The 13796-nt window shown below is 55.9% G+C and overlaps 1 protein-coding gene and 1 long non-coding RNA gene across 2 annotated transcripts; both read left to right on the plus strand.

Annotated features, from left to right (window-relative positions):
• Positions 1 to 282: 282 nt before the first annotated feature.
• On the plus strand, positions 283 to 3609 carry LOC135404882 (serine/threonine-protein kinase pim-1-like). The gene is made up of 6 exons (XM_064639610.1): positions 283 to 756; positions 803 to 958; positions 1164 to 1530; positions 2171 to 2347; positions 2616 to 2769; positions 2959 to 3609. The coding sequence occupies exons 1-5, from the start codon at positions 283 to 285 to the stop codon at positions 2720 to 2722; spliced, it is 1281 nt and encodes a 426-aa protein (XP_064495680.1). The 3' UTR covers positions 2723 to 2769; positions 2959 to 3609.
• Positions 3610 to 4075: 466 nt separating this feature from the next.
• On the plus strand, positions 4076 to 8310 carry LOC135406484 (uncharacterized). Its single transcript, XR_010426286.1, has 2 exons — positions 4076 to 4217; positions 4583 to 8310. It is a non-coding gene; the product is annotated as an uncharacterized LOC135406484 (long non-coding RNA).
• Positions 8311 to 13796: the final 5486 nt, after the last annotated feature.

The raw sequence follows: 13796 nt of genomic DNA on the forward strand, positions 1-13796 counted from the left end.
GCGGGGGCCAACGGGGAACGGACAAACGGACAAACGGACCAACGGCCCCTGCGCTTCGGCAGCAGCAGCGGCGGCAGCAGCGACTGTAGCGACGCGCTCTCGCTGTGACTCTTGTTCGTGCTCTCCTTGCTCGAGCTCTTCGTCCTCCTCTCCCTGTCCCGGTGTCCCGCTGTCCCAGTGTCCCTGTGCCGGTGTCCCTGTGCCGGTGTCCCTGTGCCAGTGTCCCACTCCCGCGGTCCCTGTCCCATTGCCGGTGTCCCCCTCCCCTTGCCGGCCCGGCCCATGGCCCCGGCCGTTCCCCTGTGCCGGGCGGGGCCGCCCCGGCCCCGGCCCTGGGCGGCCCGGCGCGGTCTCGCCCTCGCCCGGCTCCCGGCGCGCCGGCTGTGGCGCTGCTGGGCGCTCCTGTGGGGCTGGCTGTGGGACGGGCTCGGCCTCGCCGCCCCTTGGCTCCGCCTGGCTCGAGCCCGGCGCCTGCCGGGGCCGGCGGGGGCCGCGGGCGCCGCGGCCGCTGCCGCCTCCTCGGCGGCTTCCCCGGCCAGAGCTCCGCCGCTCGCCAGCCCGGCCGCCGGCAGCGAGCCGCCGCTGCCCGCTGCGGCTGGGGAAGCCCGGCCCGGGCCGCTTGAGGGGCGCTCGGGGGCCGTGCCGGGCCCCGGCCCCAACGCTGACGGCCACGTCTCGCCCGCACCGAAGGCCAAGGAGCCGCTGCACGAGCGCTACCGGCTGCATTCGCTGCTGGGCAGCGGCGGCTTCGGCCGCGTCTACGCGGGGACCTGCCTGGCGGACGGAGCCCCGGTGAGTGCAGGAGGAGCAGGAGGAGGAGCAGGAGGAGGAGGAGGAGGAGCAGGAGGTAGGAGGAGGAGGAGGGCGGGACGGGAGAGCTCAACCCGCCCTTCCCCTTGGCTTGCAGGTGGCCATCAAAGCCGTGTCCCGGGATGGCATCCGGCGCTGGGGCGAGCTGGTGAGCGAGCGGGGCCAGCGGCAGAAAGCGGGGCGGGACGGGCGGGGACGAGCCGAGGCCCGGCAGGGTGGAAGCCGCCGGGACACCTGGAGGGAGAGTGGCCGTGGGCTCGGTGGGGGACGGGGAGCATCCAGGGCTGGCCGAGGGGGAGCAGGCAGACAGGCACGGCATCAGCCCCACTGACGACCCCGTGGTCCCCCCGCAGCCTGACGGCACCCGGGCCCCCCTGGAGATCGTGCTGCTGGACAAGGTGTCCAATGGCTTCCCTGGTGTCATCCAGCTGCTGGAGTGGTTCGAGCTCCCCAACGGGTTCCTGTTGGTCATGGAGCATCCGGAGCCGTCTCAGGACCTCTCTCGCTTACTGAGGGCGTGGGGGTTCCTGCCGGAGGAGATGGCGTGGGGGCTGTTCCGCCAGGTGCTGCAGGCCGTGCGGCACTGCACCAGCTGCGGTGTCCTGCACCGGGACATCAAGCCCCAGAACATCCTCCTCCACCTGGCCACCGGCGAGGCCAAGCTCCTCGACTTTGGATGTGGCACCTTCCTTAAGGACACGGTCTACACCCAGTTTGCAGGTGAGCCCACAGCCGGGGGATGCTCCTGGTGCCGGGCACTGCATGGCCATGCCCGGGTGTGGCACCGGAGATTGCCCCTTTGGCTGAGGGGGAACAGGATTAGTTCTTCAGCCAAGTTGCTTTTGGATGGGGCTGGGGGGTTATTGTGAGACAGGCCCCGGCCTTGCCGACAGCCTGTGCCACCCACCCTGTCCCGGGCTGGGTCTGGGGCAGGGGGGAGCCAGCCTGACCAAAACCCCCGTGAGGGTAGCAGAGAAGGGGGTCAGAACTGTGCACCTGCTGGCTTGGTGTGCAGGCGAGGAAGGGCTTGGGCTGCTCCGCTCGCCTTGTTTGCCTTGGCTTATGATGAATTGTTGGGGGCAGTGCAGTGGGGCGGGGAGAAGGCACGGCTTTTCCCCACCACTGGGTGGGTTTTTCCCTTGCATGTAATGGTTGGGCCTTGCCAGGGCTTCCGCTGCCCTCTTGGACACCAGCGGCTTCTTCTCCAACCCAGAGTTTGTAACCAAGAGTCAGGGGCCGGCGAGAAGGCAGTGGGTCCCAGCGTGTGCCACTGGGGCAGGCCCCACATTGCCAGGGCTGCTGGGGTGAGGCTCTGGGAGCAGGCAGCATCCACCTGATGAACTGCGTCTGTATTCCGTAGGAACACTGTCATACAGCCCGCCAGAGTGGATCTACCTCAAGCGCTACCACGGCGAGGAGGCGACCATCTGGTCCCTGGGCATCCTGCTCTACCAGATGGTCTGCGGGAAGCACCCTTTCCGCAAAGGCCCCAACACCATCTGGGACCAGCTCCCGTTCCCAGCACGGGTCTCTCCAGGTGGATACCAATCTTTGTGGCACGGGGGGAATAACGGTGTTGGGAGAGGGCAGCGGGCTCACGAGGACGCCGCTCTTGAAGCTGTTTGTGTCCCATGGGTGGCTGGAGGAGGTGGCCTGTGTCCTGCCATCCTGCTCTCCTCCAAAAGGGAGAATCGACGGAGAAGTTTGGGCACAGCTCTCAGCACAGCCAGCACAGCCTGGGCACGTGGACAGTGGGACAGAGGGGACAGGATCCTTCTCCAACTGACCGGCCATTTTCCCCCCAGGCTGCCAGCACCTTATCAGGTGGTGTTTGTCCATCCGCCCCTCGGACAGGCCAGCATTGGAAGACCTGTTGTGCCATCCTTGGGTGCAGGGCATTCCCCTGCCCTAGAAGACGGGAGAGATCCACGTGCTCCCTTTGATCCAGGGGCCTGGCAGGTAACACCTCCACACATCTCTTGGCAATAAGAAGCAAAGGAAACCAGACTTTTTTGTCAGCCTGTAGCACTGAGGGGGGGTCATCCCACGGGAACACGCCCCTCTTTGTGCTGGAGCTGGGCTGCAGACCCGGTCTCCCAAGTGCTGGTGGCCACCATCCAACCTGGTTTTGCTCGTCCCGCTTCACAGACAGCTGGGCCCTCGGCAGAACGCTGACAGCCTGGTCTGGCCCCCAGGGAAGGAGAAGGGGCCTCTGCAGAAGCTGTGCCGGGTGGGCCTGCTGCTGGAGACATCGAGGACGACGTCGAGGATGACAAGCTCTCAGTTGACCTGGACGCCGGCGAGCTGAAGAGGATGGACTTTGATTCTGGCCCCTTCCTCCAAGCCGTGCTCCACACGCCGTTTGCAGATGAGTCCACACCCAGGGGGTGCTCCCGGACACGGGCATTGCTCAGCCTGGCTGGGCACCGAAGGTTCCCCCTTTGCTGATGGGGAACCTGAGGAATTCTTCAGCCGGCTGCCAAGCTGCTTCTTGGCAGGAGGGCGGGCGGGTGCTCTGGGCTGGCTGTGAAATGGGAGCCCGGCTCTGCCCCCAGCCTCTGCCACTGCCCCTTTGCTGGGCGGGGCTGGGGCAGGGACAGCCAGCCTGCCAAAAACAAACCCCCGTGGGGGGAGCAAAGGCGGGGCTGCAGAACACCAGCTGCTTTGGGCTGCAGGCCAGGAAAGGCTTGGGCTGCCTTGGCTTAGGAGCCTTTCTTTGGGCCAGTGCAGCAGGGCAGGGAGAAGGCCTGGGTTTTCCTCAGCTGGAGGAGGTGGGGTTTTCTTTTGGCCTGCAGGGCTTGGGCCTTCCTCAGAACCCTGACAGAATGTTAACATTTTACCTTTTTTTCTTGTTTCCACTTTTGGTTTGTAATCTCTGTTCATGAATTTGTTGTTTGTTTTCCAGGGAAGAGTTGGAGCTGGTGCCCAGTCCGGGTTGGGAAGGGCTGGGACCATCCCTGGAGAGGATCTGACGTCCCCTCTGAGAAGGCTGAGGACATCCTTTGGGACACGCTCTTCTTGCGGCAGCAGATCTTGGGAGGTAGATGCTCCTCTTGCCCATCTTGTCAGCAGGAGTGGGATAATGGCTTTGGGGAGATGGCAGCAGGCACATGAACATCCCGCTCTTGCAGCTGCTGAGGAGGTTGATCTCCTGGGCTTGGCTGGAGGAGGTGGCACCTGTGTTGAGTAATTGCTGAAATCCAATCGATCTGGGATGACCTCAAATGACAGTTTAGTTTTCAGCTTGCTCGAGCTGCATCTCAGCAGCTTTTGGGTATCATTTTTGGCCCCCAGACAGGACACCTCTGCCTGATCTCCCGCGGATCCGAGGGATCTCTGGATCTTCACGCCAGCACCAGGACTTTGCTGCAGAAGAGCACAGATCCCCAGCCCAGTCTGGGACACAGGTAAGATCCCACTGGATAACAAGGCATTCTTTTTGGGAATCCTGCCCATGTCAAACGTATGGATCTTTCAGCACACTGGGGTTCTTTGGTATTTTGGGAATCCTGCTCATCTGAGACCTGTGGATCTTCCAGCACTTTGGGTAGGTTCTTTGGTATTCTGGAATTTGGTCTCTGGCTTTGTTTTATCCATCAATATTGTTTTGTACTTGTAAATTCTCCCAGGGAGAATTTAATGGAGTGTTGGAATCAATGGGGGGCTGTCCTGGAACACTGAATTAGAATCCATTGTTGCAGTTGATGCTGTTTGAGAAGGGGAACAGAAGTGGAAGGAGGTTATGTCTGGTGATGTGTTTTTCACTTTGCAGAACCTGTGAAAGGGCAGAAAGATTGTGGTGTGAATGCAGCGCCCTCAGAGCCCTTGGTGTGAGCCCGGAAAGGAAAATCAAGCTGAGGGACAAGATCAGTCTAATTTGGGGACATTGTTGGAGGCTGGAGTTGCAGTTCTGGAAGAAATCCCTGAGGAAATGGTGCCCCTGGGGAGAGGAAGAGGACGAGAGCATGGGCAGCCTGCTTCAAACATCCCCCCAGGAGACCTGGGATCAGTCCCTGTGCATCCTGTAAGAAAGATGGACACTGGAAATGGGATTGTCCGCAACTGAAACTTCAGAACCCTCCGAACCCTCTCGTGGCATCACTGAAGACGACTGAGGGGGCACCAGAGGATTCTTCCCCATCAGAACATCTGGTTCCAGCCAAGCTAAGCACAATTGTTTGTGGCTGTGGGAACTTGTTCCTCTGTGTTAAATCCAGGGAAATGAAACTCAAGGGACATTCTAGAACAATTGTCTGGTGTGCCAGGGAATTGGGAAACTGGGCCATTTTTAATGCTGTGGCTTTGAAACTGGGAAAACAGTGGTCGACTCCCCAGTTTTTGTATTTCCCCAATTCCCCAAAGCCTCTGCTTGGGAGAGATCTCTTGGCAAAATGAAATGCCACAATCCCATTGAAAAATGGTCCAATATAGGTTATTATTGCAGAGCCTAATTCTGGGGAAGTTTCTAGTTTTGCATGAGAGTCTCCAGAAGCAGAAGTAATCCATCTGCCACCATCACTTGGGGATGCAGTGGTTCCAACAGGATGGGCTGGAGAGGTGCCTCCATGATCCAAGAGAGCAGAACCCGTGAGAATTCCAGAGAAACCTGGAGTGGGGTTGGTGAGGCCAAAGCAATGTCCTTTGCAAATAGAAAGTTGTAAGGGATTCTCACCCTTTGTAGAACAATTGATGAAATTTTGCTTGTGAAAAGAATGTGAATCTAAATGGAATGCTCCAGTTTTGCCAGTCAAGCAGGCAAATGGAAGGCTATGCCAGTTAGTCCAAGACCTTAGAGCTGTAAAGAACAGAGTAGAAGATATACAAGCAGTCGTAGCGAGTCCTTACACTTTGCTCACTCCCCTAAATGAGAGTTTAATATGTTTCACAGGATTAGGTTTGAAAGCTGCCTTTTTGTGTCTCCCTTTGAGTTGGGAAAGTCAAGAGCTTTTTGCTTTCCAATGGGAAAATGCAAAGCTGGGGAGGAAAACCCATCTGACTTTGGTGGTCCTCTTGCAGGGGTTTAAAAATAGCCCCCCAATATTTGGAACTCAATTGGCAAAGGGACTGGAGGAATGGAGAAGTCCAAACCCACCCTCTTGGAGCCTTATTGCAGGGTGTGGATGATCTTTTGATAGCCACTGATGCTGAGCAGCAACGTTGGGGTCAGACTGTGGCCCTGTGGAATTTCCTTGGGCTGAGTGGATATGGGGTATCCCAAACACAAAGTGCAAGTAGTCCAGAGCCCAGGAGCCTCCGTGGGCTTTGGAATTCTCCAAGGACAAGGGAGGCTGGGCCAGGAAGGAAAAAAGCAACCTGTCAACTGCCCCAGCCCCAGCAAAGGAAGCCCAGAGCGGGATTGCTTCCAGACTAGAGGGAAAGTGTATTGGGGCAGAGCTGACTTAGGAGACAGCCCCTTGGAAAGTCCTGGTTGGGATTGTTTCCCAGGGGGGGCAGCTTTGTCCGGCATGGAAAACAATTCTCTGGATGCACAGAACTCCCCCCCACCAGGTCAGAGATCCTGACAGAGATCCTTCTCCCAGTAGAAGAAAATGAGTCTAGTGCTAAGGATTGTCAACTCCTTGAAACCTTAGAGCAAACTTTGCTCCAGGAGGCTGGGCAGTTCCCCCAAGTGGGCAAATAATAGTCCCTGAGCCAATCTCCTGTGACCTGGTGGATGGGGAACATGAGGGTATTCCTTGGAGTGAAGCAAATTATTGAAACATTTGCCCAAGTGGGTTCTTGGTCCAAAACTGACCCCAGTTGTACAAGCAGTGAGTCAGCAGTGTGGTGTGTGGAAGAGAAATAATCCAAACCCTGCCAGTGGAGTGGGAACAGGTGATGGAAAATGCAGAAATGCTGCAGGTGAATGTTGGCAGATGGATGTGACTGAATTGCCCAGAAAAGTGGGGTGTAAAGGTCTCCTAGTCTTGGGGGATACCTTCTCTGGGTGGCCAGAGGCTGTTTCTTGTTGCACTAAGCAGGTTGGGAAAGAAACTGCAATCCTGTTCAGTGCAATCCTCCCTGTATTTGGGATGCCTTTGGGAATGTCATCAGACAGAGGTTCCCACTTGACTGCAGAAACAAAATGCTTCACTCTTGTTTTGCTCTTCTGACAACAGTTCAAACACTGTTGACGTGGGAGGAAAATTTACATGTCTTTTTAGTGCCAAAGGTGATCCAAGTGTTGCCCACAAGTGTCTGTATTAAGTAAGCAAGACTCTGTAATGAATCTGGAAACTGTGTGTGTAATGTAAAGCCCTGTGTGGCTGTCACTGAGGTGCTGAGGCTGAACAACAGCCCCTGAGCCAAAGCTGAGCTCTAGATGAACCTTCCAACCTAATGGGCTGTGTCTCCATGTATCTGCTCCTGAGCTAAAACTGGGTCTATTTGTTGGTACAAATGTGGTGGGATGGGACTCCACCTGTGTATCTGCTCCTGAACCAAACAGGTGTGCTTCTTAGGAAGATCTGTTAGTCTGGGCTCATCAGTGAATCCTGTTTGTATCTGTTCCTTAACAAAATAGGTCTGATTGTGAGCAAAATCTGATCTTTCTGTATCTAGAGAGTGGTGGAGGCCATGGCAGTCGATGTCTGTCCTTGTTTGGCAGTGGCTGGTGCAGGGGGAGCCTTGGTTTGGGAGAAGTAGAACATTGCTGCCAAGATTCTGCTCTGGCCAAATAAGGAACAGTAGAATCTTAGAGAAGTCCTGGAGAATTGGATCAGGGCTGGAACTCAAGCAAACAGGATGTGAGCTGAGCTCTGGGGACCCAGAGAAGATCAAACCAAACATGACGGTCTCTGGGGGGAAAACCAGTGATGCTGAGAACCGAGGTCAAGAAGCAGACACCTGAGCTTTGGGGGGCACCAGATGCCAAAAAACCCACCAGAGACCCCCAGAGAAGACCCCAAATGACCAAATAGGGACTTGCAATAGGGGTGTGACTGTGTAAAGCACAGTAATGGACATGTGTTCAGTAAGGGGGAATATCCAATGCCTCTGGAATCAGTGGGTGTAATCCCAAGCCCTGCCTGTGTCCCTGAGCAGGCTGGATTAGAAGAACTCTCCTGCAGGCGTCCAGCACGCTGCCCTAAAGAATGCCTGCTTCTTAACACCTCCCAGCTGGGGTTAAGGACTTGCTTTCTGCTGCTTTTGGAGACCATTTCTGGCCCCAGATGGGACCCTCTGCCTGATCTCCCGTGGATCCGAGGGATCTCTGGATCTTCACGCCGGCCTCAGGACTTTCCTGGAGAAGACCACAGATCCCTGGACTGGTCTGGGATGGGGGAAGATCCCACTGGATAATAAGGCATTCTTTTGGGGAATCCTGTCCCTCTAAGACGTGTGGATCTTCCAGCTCTTTGGGTGGGTTATTTGGTGTCCCCCCATTTGGTCTCTGGCTTTGTTTTCTCCACTGATCCTTGTTTTGTGTTTGTATTTGTTTCTGCACTGTAACATTTGCCCAAGTGGGTTCTTGGTCCAAAACTGACCCCAGTTGTACAAGCAGTGAGTCAGCAGTGTGGTGTGTGGAAGAGAAATAATCCAAACCCTGCCACTGGAGTGGGAACAGGTGATGGAAAATGTAGAATTGTTGCAGGTGAATGTTGGCAGATGGATGTGACTGAATTGCCCAGAAAAGGGGTGTGTAAAGATCTCCTAGTCTTGGGGGATACCTTCCCTGGGTGGCCAGAGGCTGTTCCTTGTCACACCAACTTGGCTGGGGAAGTGAGTGGAATACTGTTGAATCCAAGAATCCCTGGATTCGAGGTACATTTGGGAATGTCATCAGACAGAGGTGCCCACTTGATTGTAGAAGTGGTCCAGCAAGTCAAATCAGGGATGCATTGTTGCAGAATTCCAAAGGCCAGAGCCCCTTGGGTAACTGAGAGGTTGTCTGAGAAGAAACCAAATGCTTAAGTCTGCTTTGGCTCTCCTGACAATAGTTAATTGGGTCTTGACTTGGGAGCAAAATTTACATCTCCTTTTAGTCTCAAACGTGACCCAAGTGCTGCCTCCAAGGGATTGCTGGGTGTGCACTCCTTTACCTGAAAAGACAAGGAAGCCATTCACCATTTCTGCCTTCCCTGTTCTGGCAGAAATGATTCCTGGTCACTGGGTGAGCACTTGTGTTCCCCAAAAAGTAGACCCAGCAGTCAGTGTGCAAGTACCCCCCACCACCTCTGACAATCCTGCCTGTGTCCAAAGCTGTGACCCCAGGAACAGGACAAGTGGATTGTGTTAATGAGAGTGGCCCGTTGGTGGGAAATCACCCCCAATGTCCTCAAACCCTTCCTGCTGGGGAAATGACTGATCCTTGGCCGGTCCCCAATGGAACGGGGTGGGATTGGTGTGTGGAAATAACACCTGTGAAGGGTTGCCCCAAAGCTGGAAGGGCATTTGTATTTCAGCTTGCATCAGGATTCAGTGCTGTAGCTGTTCTAATGCCTTGAGCTGTAAAATGAAATAAAGCTCCTAAGACACTCTATCCCTTCAGGAGCTTAGTCTGAAAAAAGGGGGGATTTGATGTGGGATATAGAAGACTGCTCCCAACATTTCTCTATGGCCAAGGAAGGAGAACTGTAATCTTGGAGAGGTCCTGGAGAACTGGATCAGGGATGTAACTAAGCAAACAGGATGGAAGCTGAGCTCTGTGGGCCCAGAGAAGATCAAACCCAAACGTTCCAGTCTTTGTGGTGAAAGGTAATGACACTGTGTCTGCTCAGAACCGAGGGCAAGAAGTGGACACCTCAACTTTGGGGGGCACCAGATACCAAAAAACCCACCAGAGAGCCCTGAAGGAGACCCCAAAGGACCAACTAAGGACTTGCAATAGGGGGGGGGACTGTGTAAAGCAAAGTAACATCTATGTCTTAAGTAAGGGAGAATATCTAATGAATCTGGAAACTGTGTGTGTCATGTAAAGCCCTGTGTGGCTGTCACTGAAGTGCTGAGGCTGAACAACAGGCCCTGAGCCAAAGCTGACCTCCAGATGAACCTTCCAACCTAACAGTCTGTTTATCCCTGTATTTGCTCCTTAGCTAAAACTGTGTATGTTTGTTGGTCAAAGATGTAGTGTGGAAAGACTCCCCGTGTATCTGCCCCTGAACAAAATAAATGTGCTTATTAGTGAGATCTGTGAGTCTCAGCTCATTAGTGAATGATATTTGTATGTGTTGATTAATCAAATCTTATGTCTGATTGTGAGCAAAATGTGATCTTTATCTTCCTGTCTTTAGAGAGTGGTCAAGGCCCTGGCAGTGGATGTGTGGCCTTGTTTGGCAGCAGATGGGGCAGGTTGACTGCCTGGGTTTTCCCCTTAAGCCCTGGCCAGGCTGTGGGTGGAACCCAGGAGGAGAAGGGAGCCAGATGGTTTGGCACACTCGTAGCTCTGTGAGCTTGTTTCTGCAAGGCCAGAAAAGCTGGACCCCCTCCCAGCAGAGATGGAGCCCTCCCCTAGGAGTGGACGCCCTGGGTGGGATTCCCCGTGCCCGGGAGGGGTTCTCCAACCCTTGGCTGCGACCGGGGCTCCCCCGCTGCCGTGCGGGCCTGGCTGAGGGGAACAGATGAGGGCAACTGGGCAGGGAGCTTTTCTACTCACTCCAGGCACTCTTGGTAGGAACGATGAGGTGCGTTACTGAGCTCAGCCTTTTGTCATTCTTTGCTGCTTTGCACTGCAGGAAAATTACACACTTGTTCTCCAAAGTTGGTGTCGGTGTCTCTTGTGCTGACCCTCGTCGCGGGCAAAAGAGTTCCCTGGGGCCCTGCAGTGTCACAGTGGTCCCCTGATTCCATGGGACAACATTCCTAATTTACTGTCTAGACTGGAGGAAAATCCCAGGAAGGGCCGTGGTTTGTTAGGACTTGCTTTATCTGAATGAGCCCCGGGGGGCTTTTGGTGCTGAGTCCTTGAACCTCAGGTACTGAGGGGAGATTGCACAAACCTGTCCAGAAGTGAAAGTCAGAAGGAGAACCCAAAGTATCTCAAAGCATTAATGGGTCCCACTGAGGGCCATTCCCAAGACAGGCTCCTCATGGACTGGTTGGAGGAGAGGATTGGAGGCCATGATTGCACAAAGCTCTCAAAGGCTCAGTTTCCAAAGGAAATCCCAAAGCTCCTTAAAAACCCTGGAGGACCTACTGACAAAGCCTCTCAAGGGACTAATTAAAGCAGAGAATTGGAGACCATGATTGATCAAACCTCTCCTAGACTCAGAGTCAAAAGGAAAGGCAAAGGACCTGAATAAACCTTTAGTCCCTTCAAGCATTAACGAGCCCCATTGAGGGCCCTTCCTGACCAAGCCTCTTCAGGGACTCATTAGAGCAGAGAACTGGAGGTCAGGGTTGCACAAACTTCTGCGAGATTCCAAAGCAAAACCCAAAGGCCTTGGAAAACCCTGCAGTCCCTTGGAGCCTTCAGGAGCCCCCCAAGGGCCATTCCTGACAAAGCCTCCCCAGGGACTCTCCAGCAGATCCTTGGGGGCCGTGAGTGCAGGGAGGCAAAGGCTCTGTGCAGGCAGCTGAGATGTTGAGCACAGCCTGGCTTGGTTGGAGGCAGCAGAAAGGCCCAGCCCTGACCCCCAGCCCAGGGAAGGCAGATCCTGTCCCTCCCGCCTGGCTCAGGGCTCTGCCGGGGGCACTGCCTTGGGGGGGTGACGCTGAGGGAAGGACAAGGGGGTGCCAGTGCCCAGCCTGCCCGGGCCCTTTGCTGTGCCCTGCCAGCAGCAGCCTCCCCGTGCTGTGCCCAGGCTGCTCCTTTCAGCTGCGGGCACAGACAGGGCCCAGCTGTGCCTGCTGCTGTCCCATCCTGCGCTCAGCACGAGGGACGGGGCAGCCCAAAGAGAAGCCCCGTTGCTGGAGGGAGCCCAGGCCCTGAGGCACAGGGGATCTCCCAGGGCCTGTGCCAGCCAGGGGCCTTGTGCTGGGCTGTCACAGACCAGGGCAGGGGCAGCTGGAGAGCCCCTGGCCCAGCCCTGAGTCACGGGCTGAGCCATCAGCTCCTGCAGAGAGAAGGGACCTCACAGACCCTTGCCCAGGTTGAAGGCAGAAATGTTCCTCAGTGGAACTGCTGTGTCTATCCTGCTGCATTTGACAGCTGCACTTCTGCCTCTCTCTCACTTGGGCCTTCAAAGAGCTCTCCAAGGAAAAGCTTCATTGAGTCCCAGAATAGCAGAGGCTGGAAGAGCCCCCTGAGCAGCCCTGCCCTGGCTGTGGCTGGGCTGCAGTTCCCTTTGCCCAGAGCAGCCCCTGTCCTGCTGGGTTGGTGCTCGTGGCTGCAGCGCTGTTGGTCCCAGCCCAAGGCTTTGGCTGTCCCTGGGCAGTGCTGGCCCCGCAGGAAGCGTCTCTGCAACCACCCCCACCCAATGGGCTCTGCTGGGCAAGTGTTTCACAGGGGACATGGCTGGGACGGCTGGGCTGGACTGACCCAAGGGATATTCCATTCCATGGGATGGCATGATCAGCAATAAACTGAGAGAAAGGAAGGCAGAAAGGAAGGTGGGCAGGGGGCAGACGTGGATGTCCTTCATTAATACATTTGTCTTCCAAAGAATCCTCTCCATGGACTGAATTCTTGCCTCCCAGGGGTTTTCTTGGTTTCTGCACATGGCCTTAGCTTTTTGCTTTCCTCTCTCCAGTTAATCTCCCTTTCTGTTGACCAAGAATTTCTTCACCTGCTTTTCTCCTCTTGTCTGACTGAGGAGGGGAAGGGAGAGAGCAACTTGGCTGTCCCTGGATGGCCAGACAGGTTTAACCACAGTCACCTTGCCCAAAGCTTCTCTTCTAGGCACCCCCAGAAATGTCAGGTGTCCACACCTGAGCTTGGTTATGCCCTGCTCACCCCCTGCCCCAGGGCGGTCAAGTGCAGAACCCATGTGGATCTCTGCAGTGACAGGGGGATGCCAGGAATTATCAGGGTTGGAGGCTGAAGTGAGTTGAACAGGGGACAATTGGGAAAAGCCCCCCACGGGGACTGGCCCAGAGCATGCGCAGTCCCTCAGCACCTTCCCGGCCACAGCTCCTCATTGGCTGCCCGTCCGCTCGGGGTCCCATTGGCTGGCTATTGGCGACACTTGGCTCCATCGCACTCTCCCATTGGCTGGCCCTTCGCGCCACCACGCAGCTTCCCCATTGGCTGCCTCTGGGCAGCTCCCCATTGGCTGCTCCCCGGCAACAGGGCTGCTCTCTTAGCAACAGCACCGACCCTTCAACCTGCACTTTAATTCAACTGGGCCAGTTCCAGGGCAACTCAACATCCTCCCCATCCACCGCAGCTTCACATTTTCCCTTAGCAATAGCACTGGAACATTGGCCCAACAGCAATTTCACCTTTTCCCTTAGCAGAGTTCCAAAGCCTTGGTGCCACAGCCGGGCTGCTGCAGGGGCCGAGCTCCTTGCAAAAGCTCCAGGAGGCACCCAGCAAGCCAGCAGAGGCAGGCAGAGGAGCAAACAAGAGAAAAACTTGTGACAATCCAAAAATGGGAGAAGGTGTGCCAGGCGGATCTCGCTTGGAGACCGGGGAACCAGCCAAGGGACACTCGGGGCCCATCTCGGTGCCAGGAGACCTTTGCTTGGATCCTGGTGAAGGGGCCAGGGGGCATCCAGGGGTCCCACGGCGAGGGGATTTAAGGCCGTGCCCGGGGACTGTGGGGAGCTGTTGCAGGACTGCTGTGGGAGCTGCTGCCACCCCCTTCCCCTGCGGGTTGGGTTTGTTCCTCAGAGGCTACAAGGTGACCAGGGCAGAAGCCCAGCAGAGATCTACCAGCTTGCAAGGCAGCGGCACTTCCTGGTGCTGCTAACTCCTGTCCTGTGCTTTTAACACTTCCCCTTAGCTTGTCCCACTGCCCTATCTCCCTTCTTTCTCTCTGCTCTTTTGTGTTCCAAAACAAAGCTGAATTCTCGTTTTGGGATCCAGCATCTGGCCTCGTTTGTGCCTTAACCTGGCTTATGGGAGTGTTTTAGAACCTGGTTCCCCTCTGCATTGAAGCAGATCG

The sequence above is a fragment of the Pseudopipra pipra genome, chromosome W (genome assembly GCF_036250125.1).
Source record: "Pseudopipra pipra isolate bDixPip1 chromosome W, bDixPip1.hap1, whole genome shotgun sequence".
NCBI classification, from domain to species: domain Eukaryota; kingdom Metazoa; phylum Chordata; class Aves; order Passeriformes; family Pipridae; genus Pseudopipra; species Pseudopipra pipra.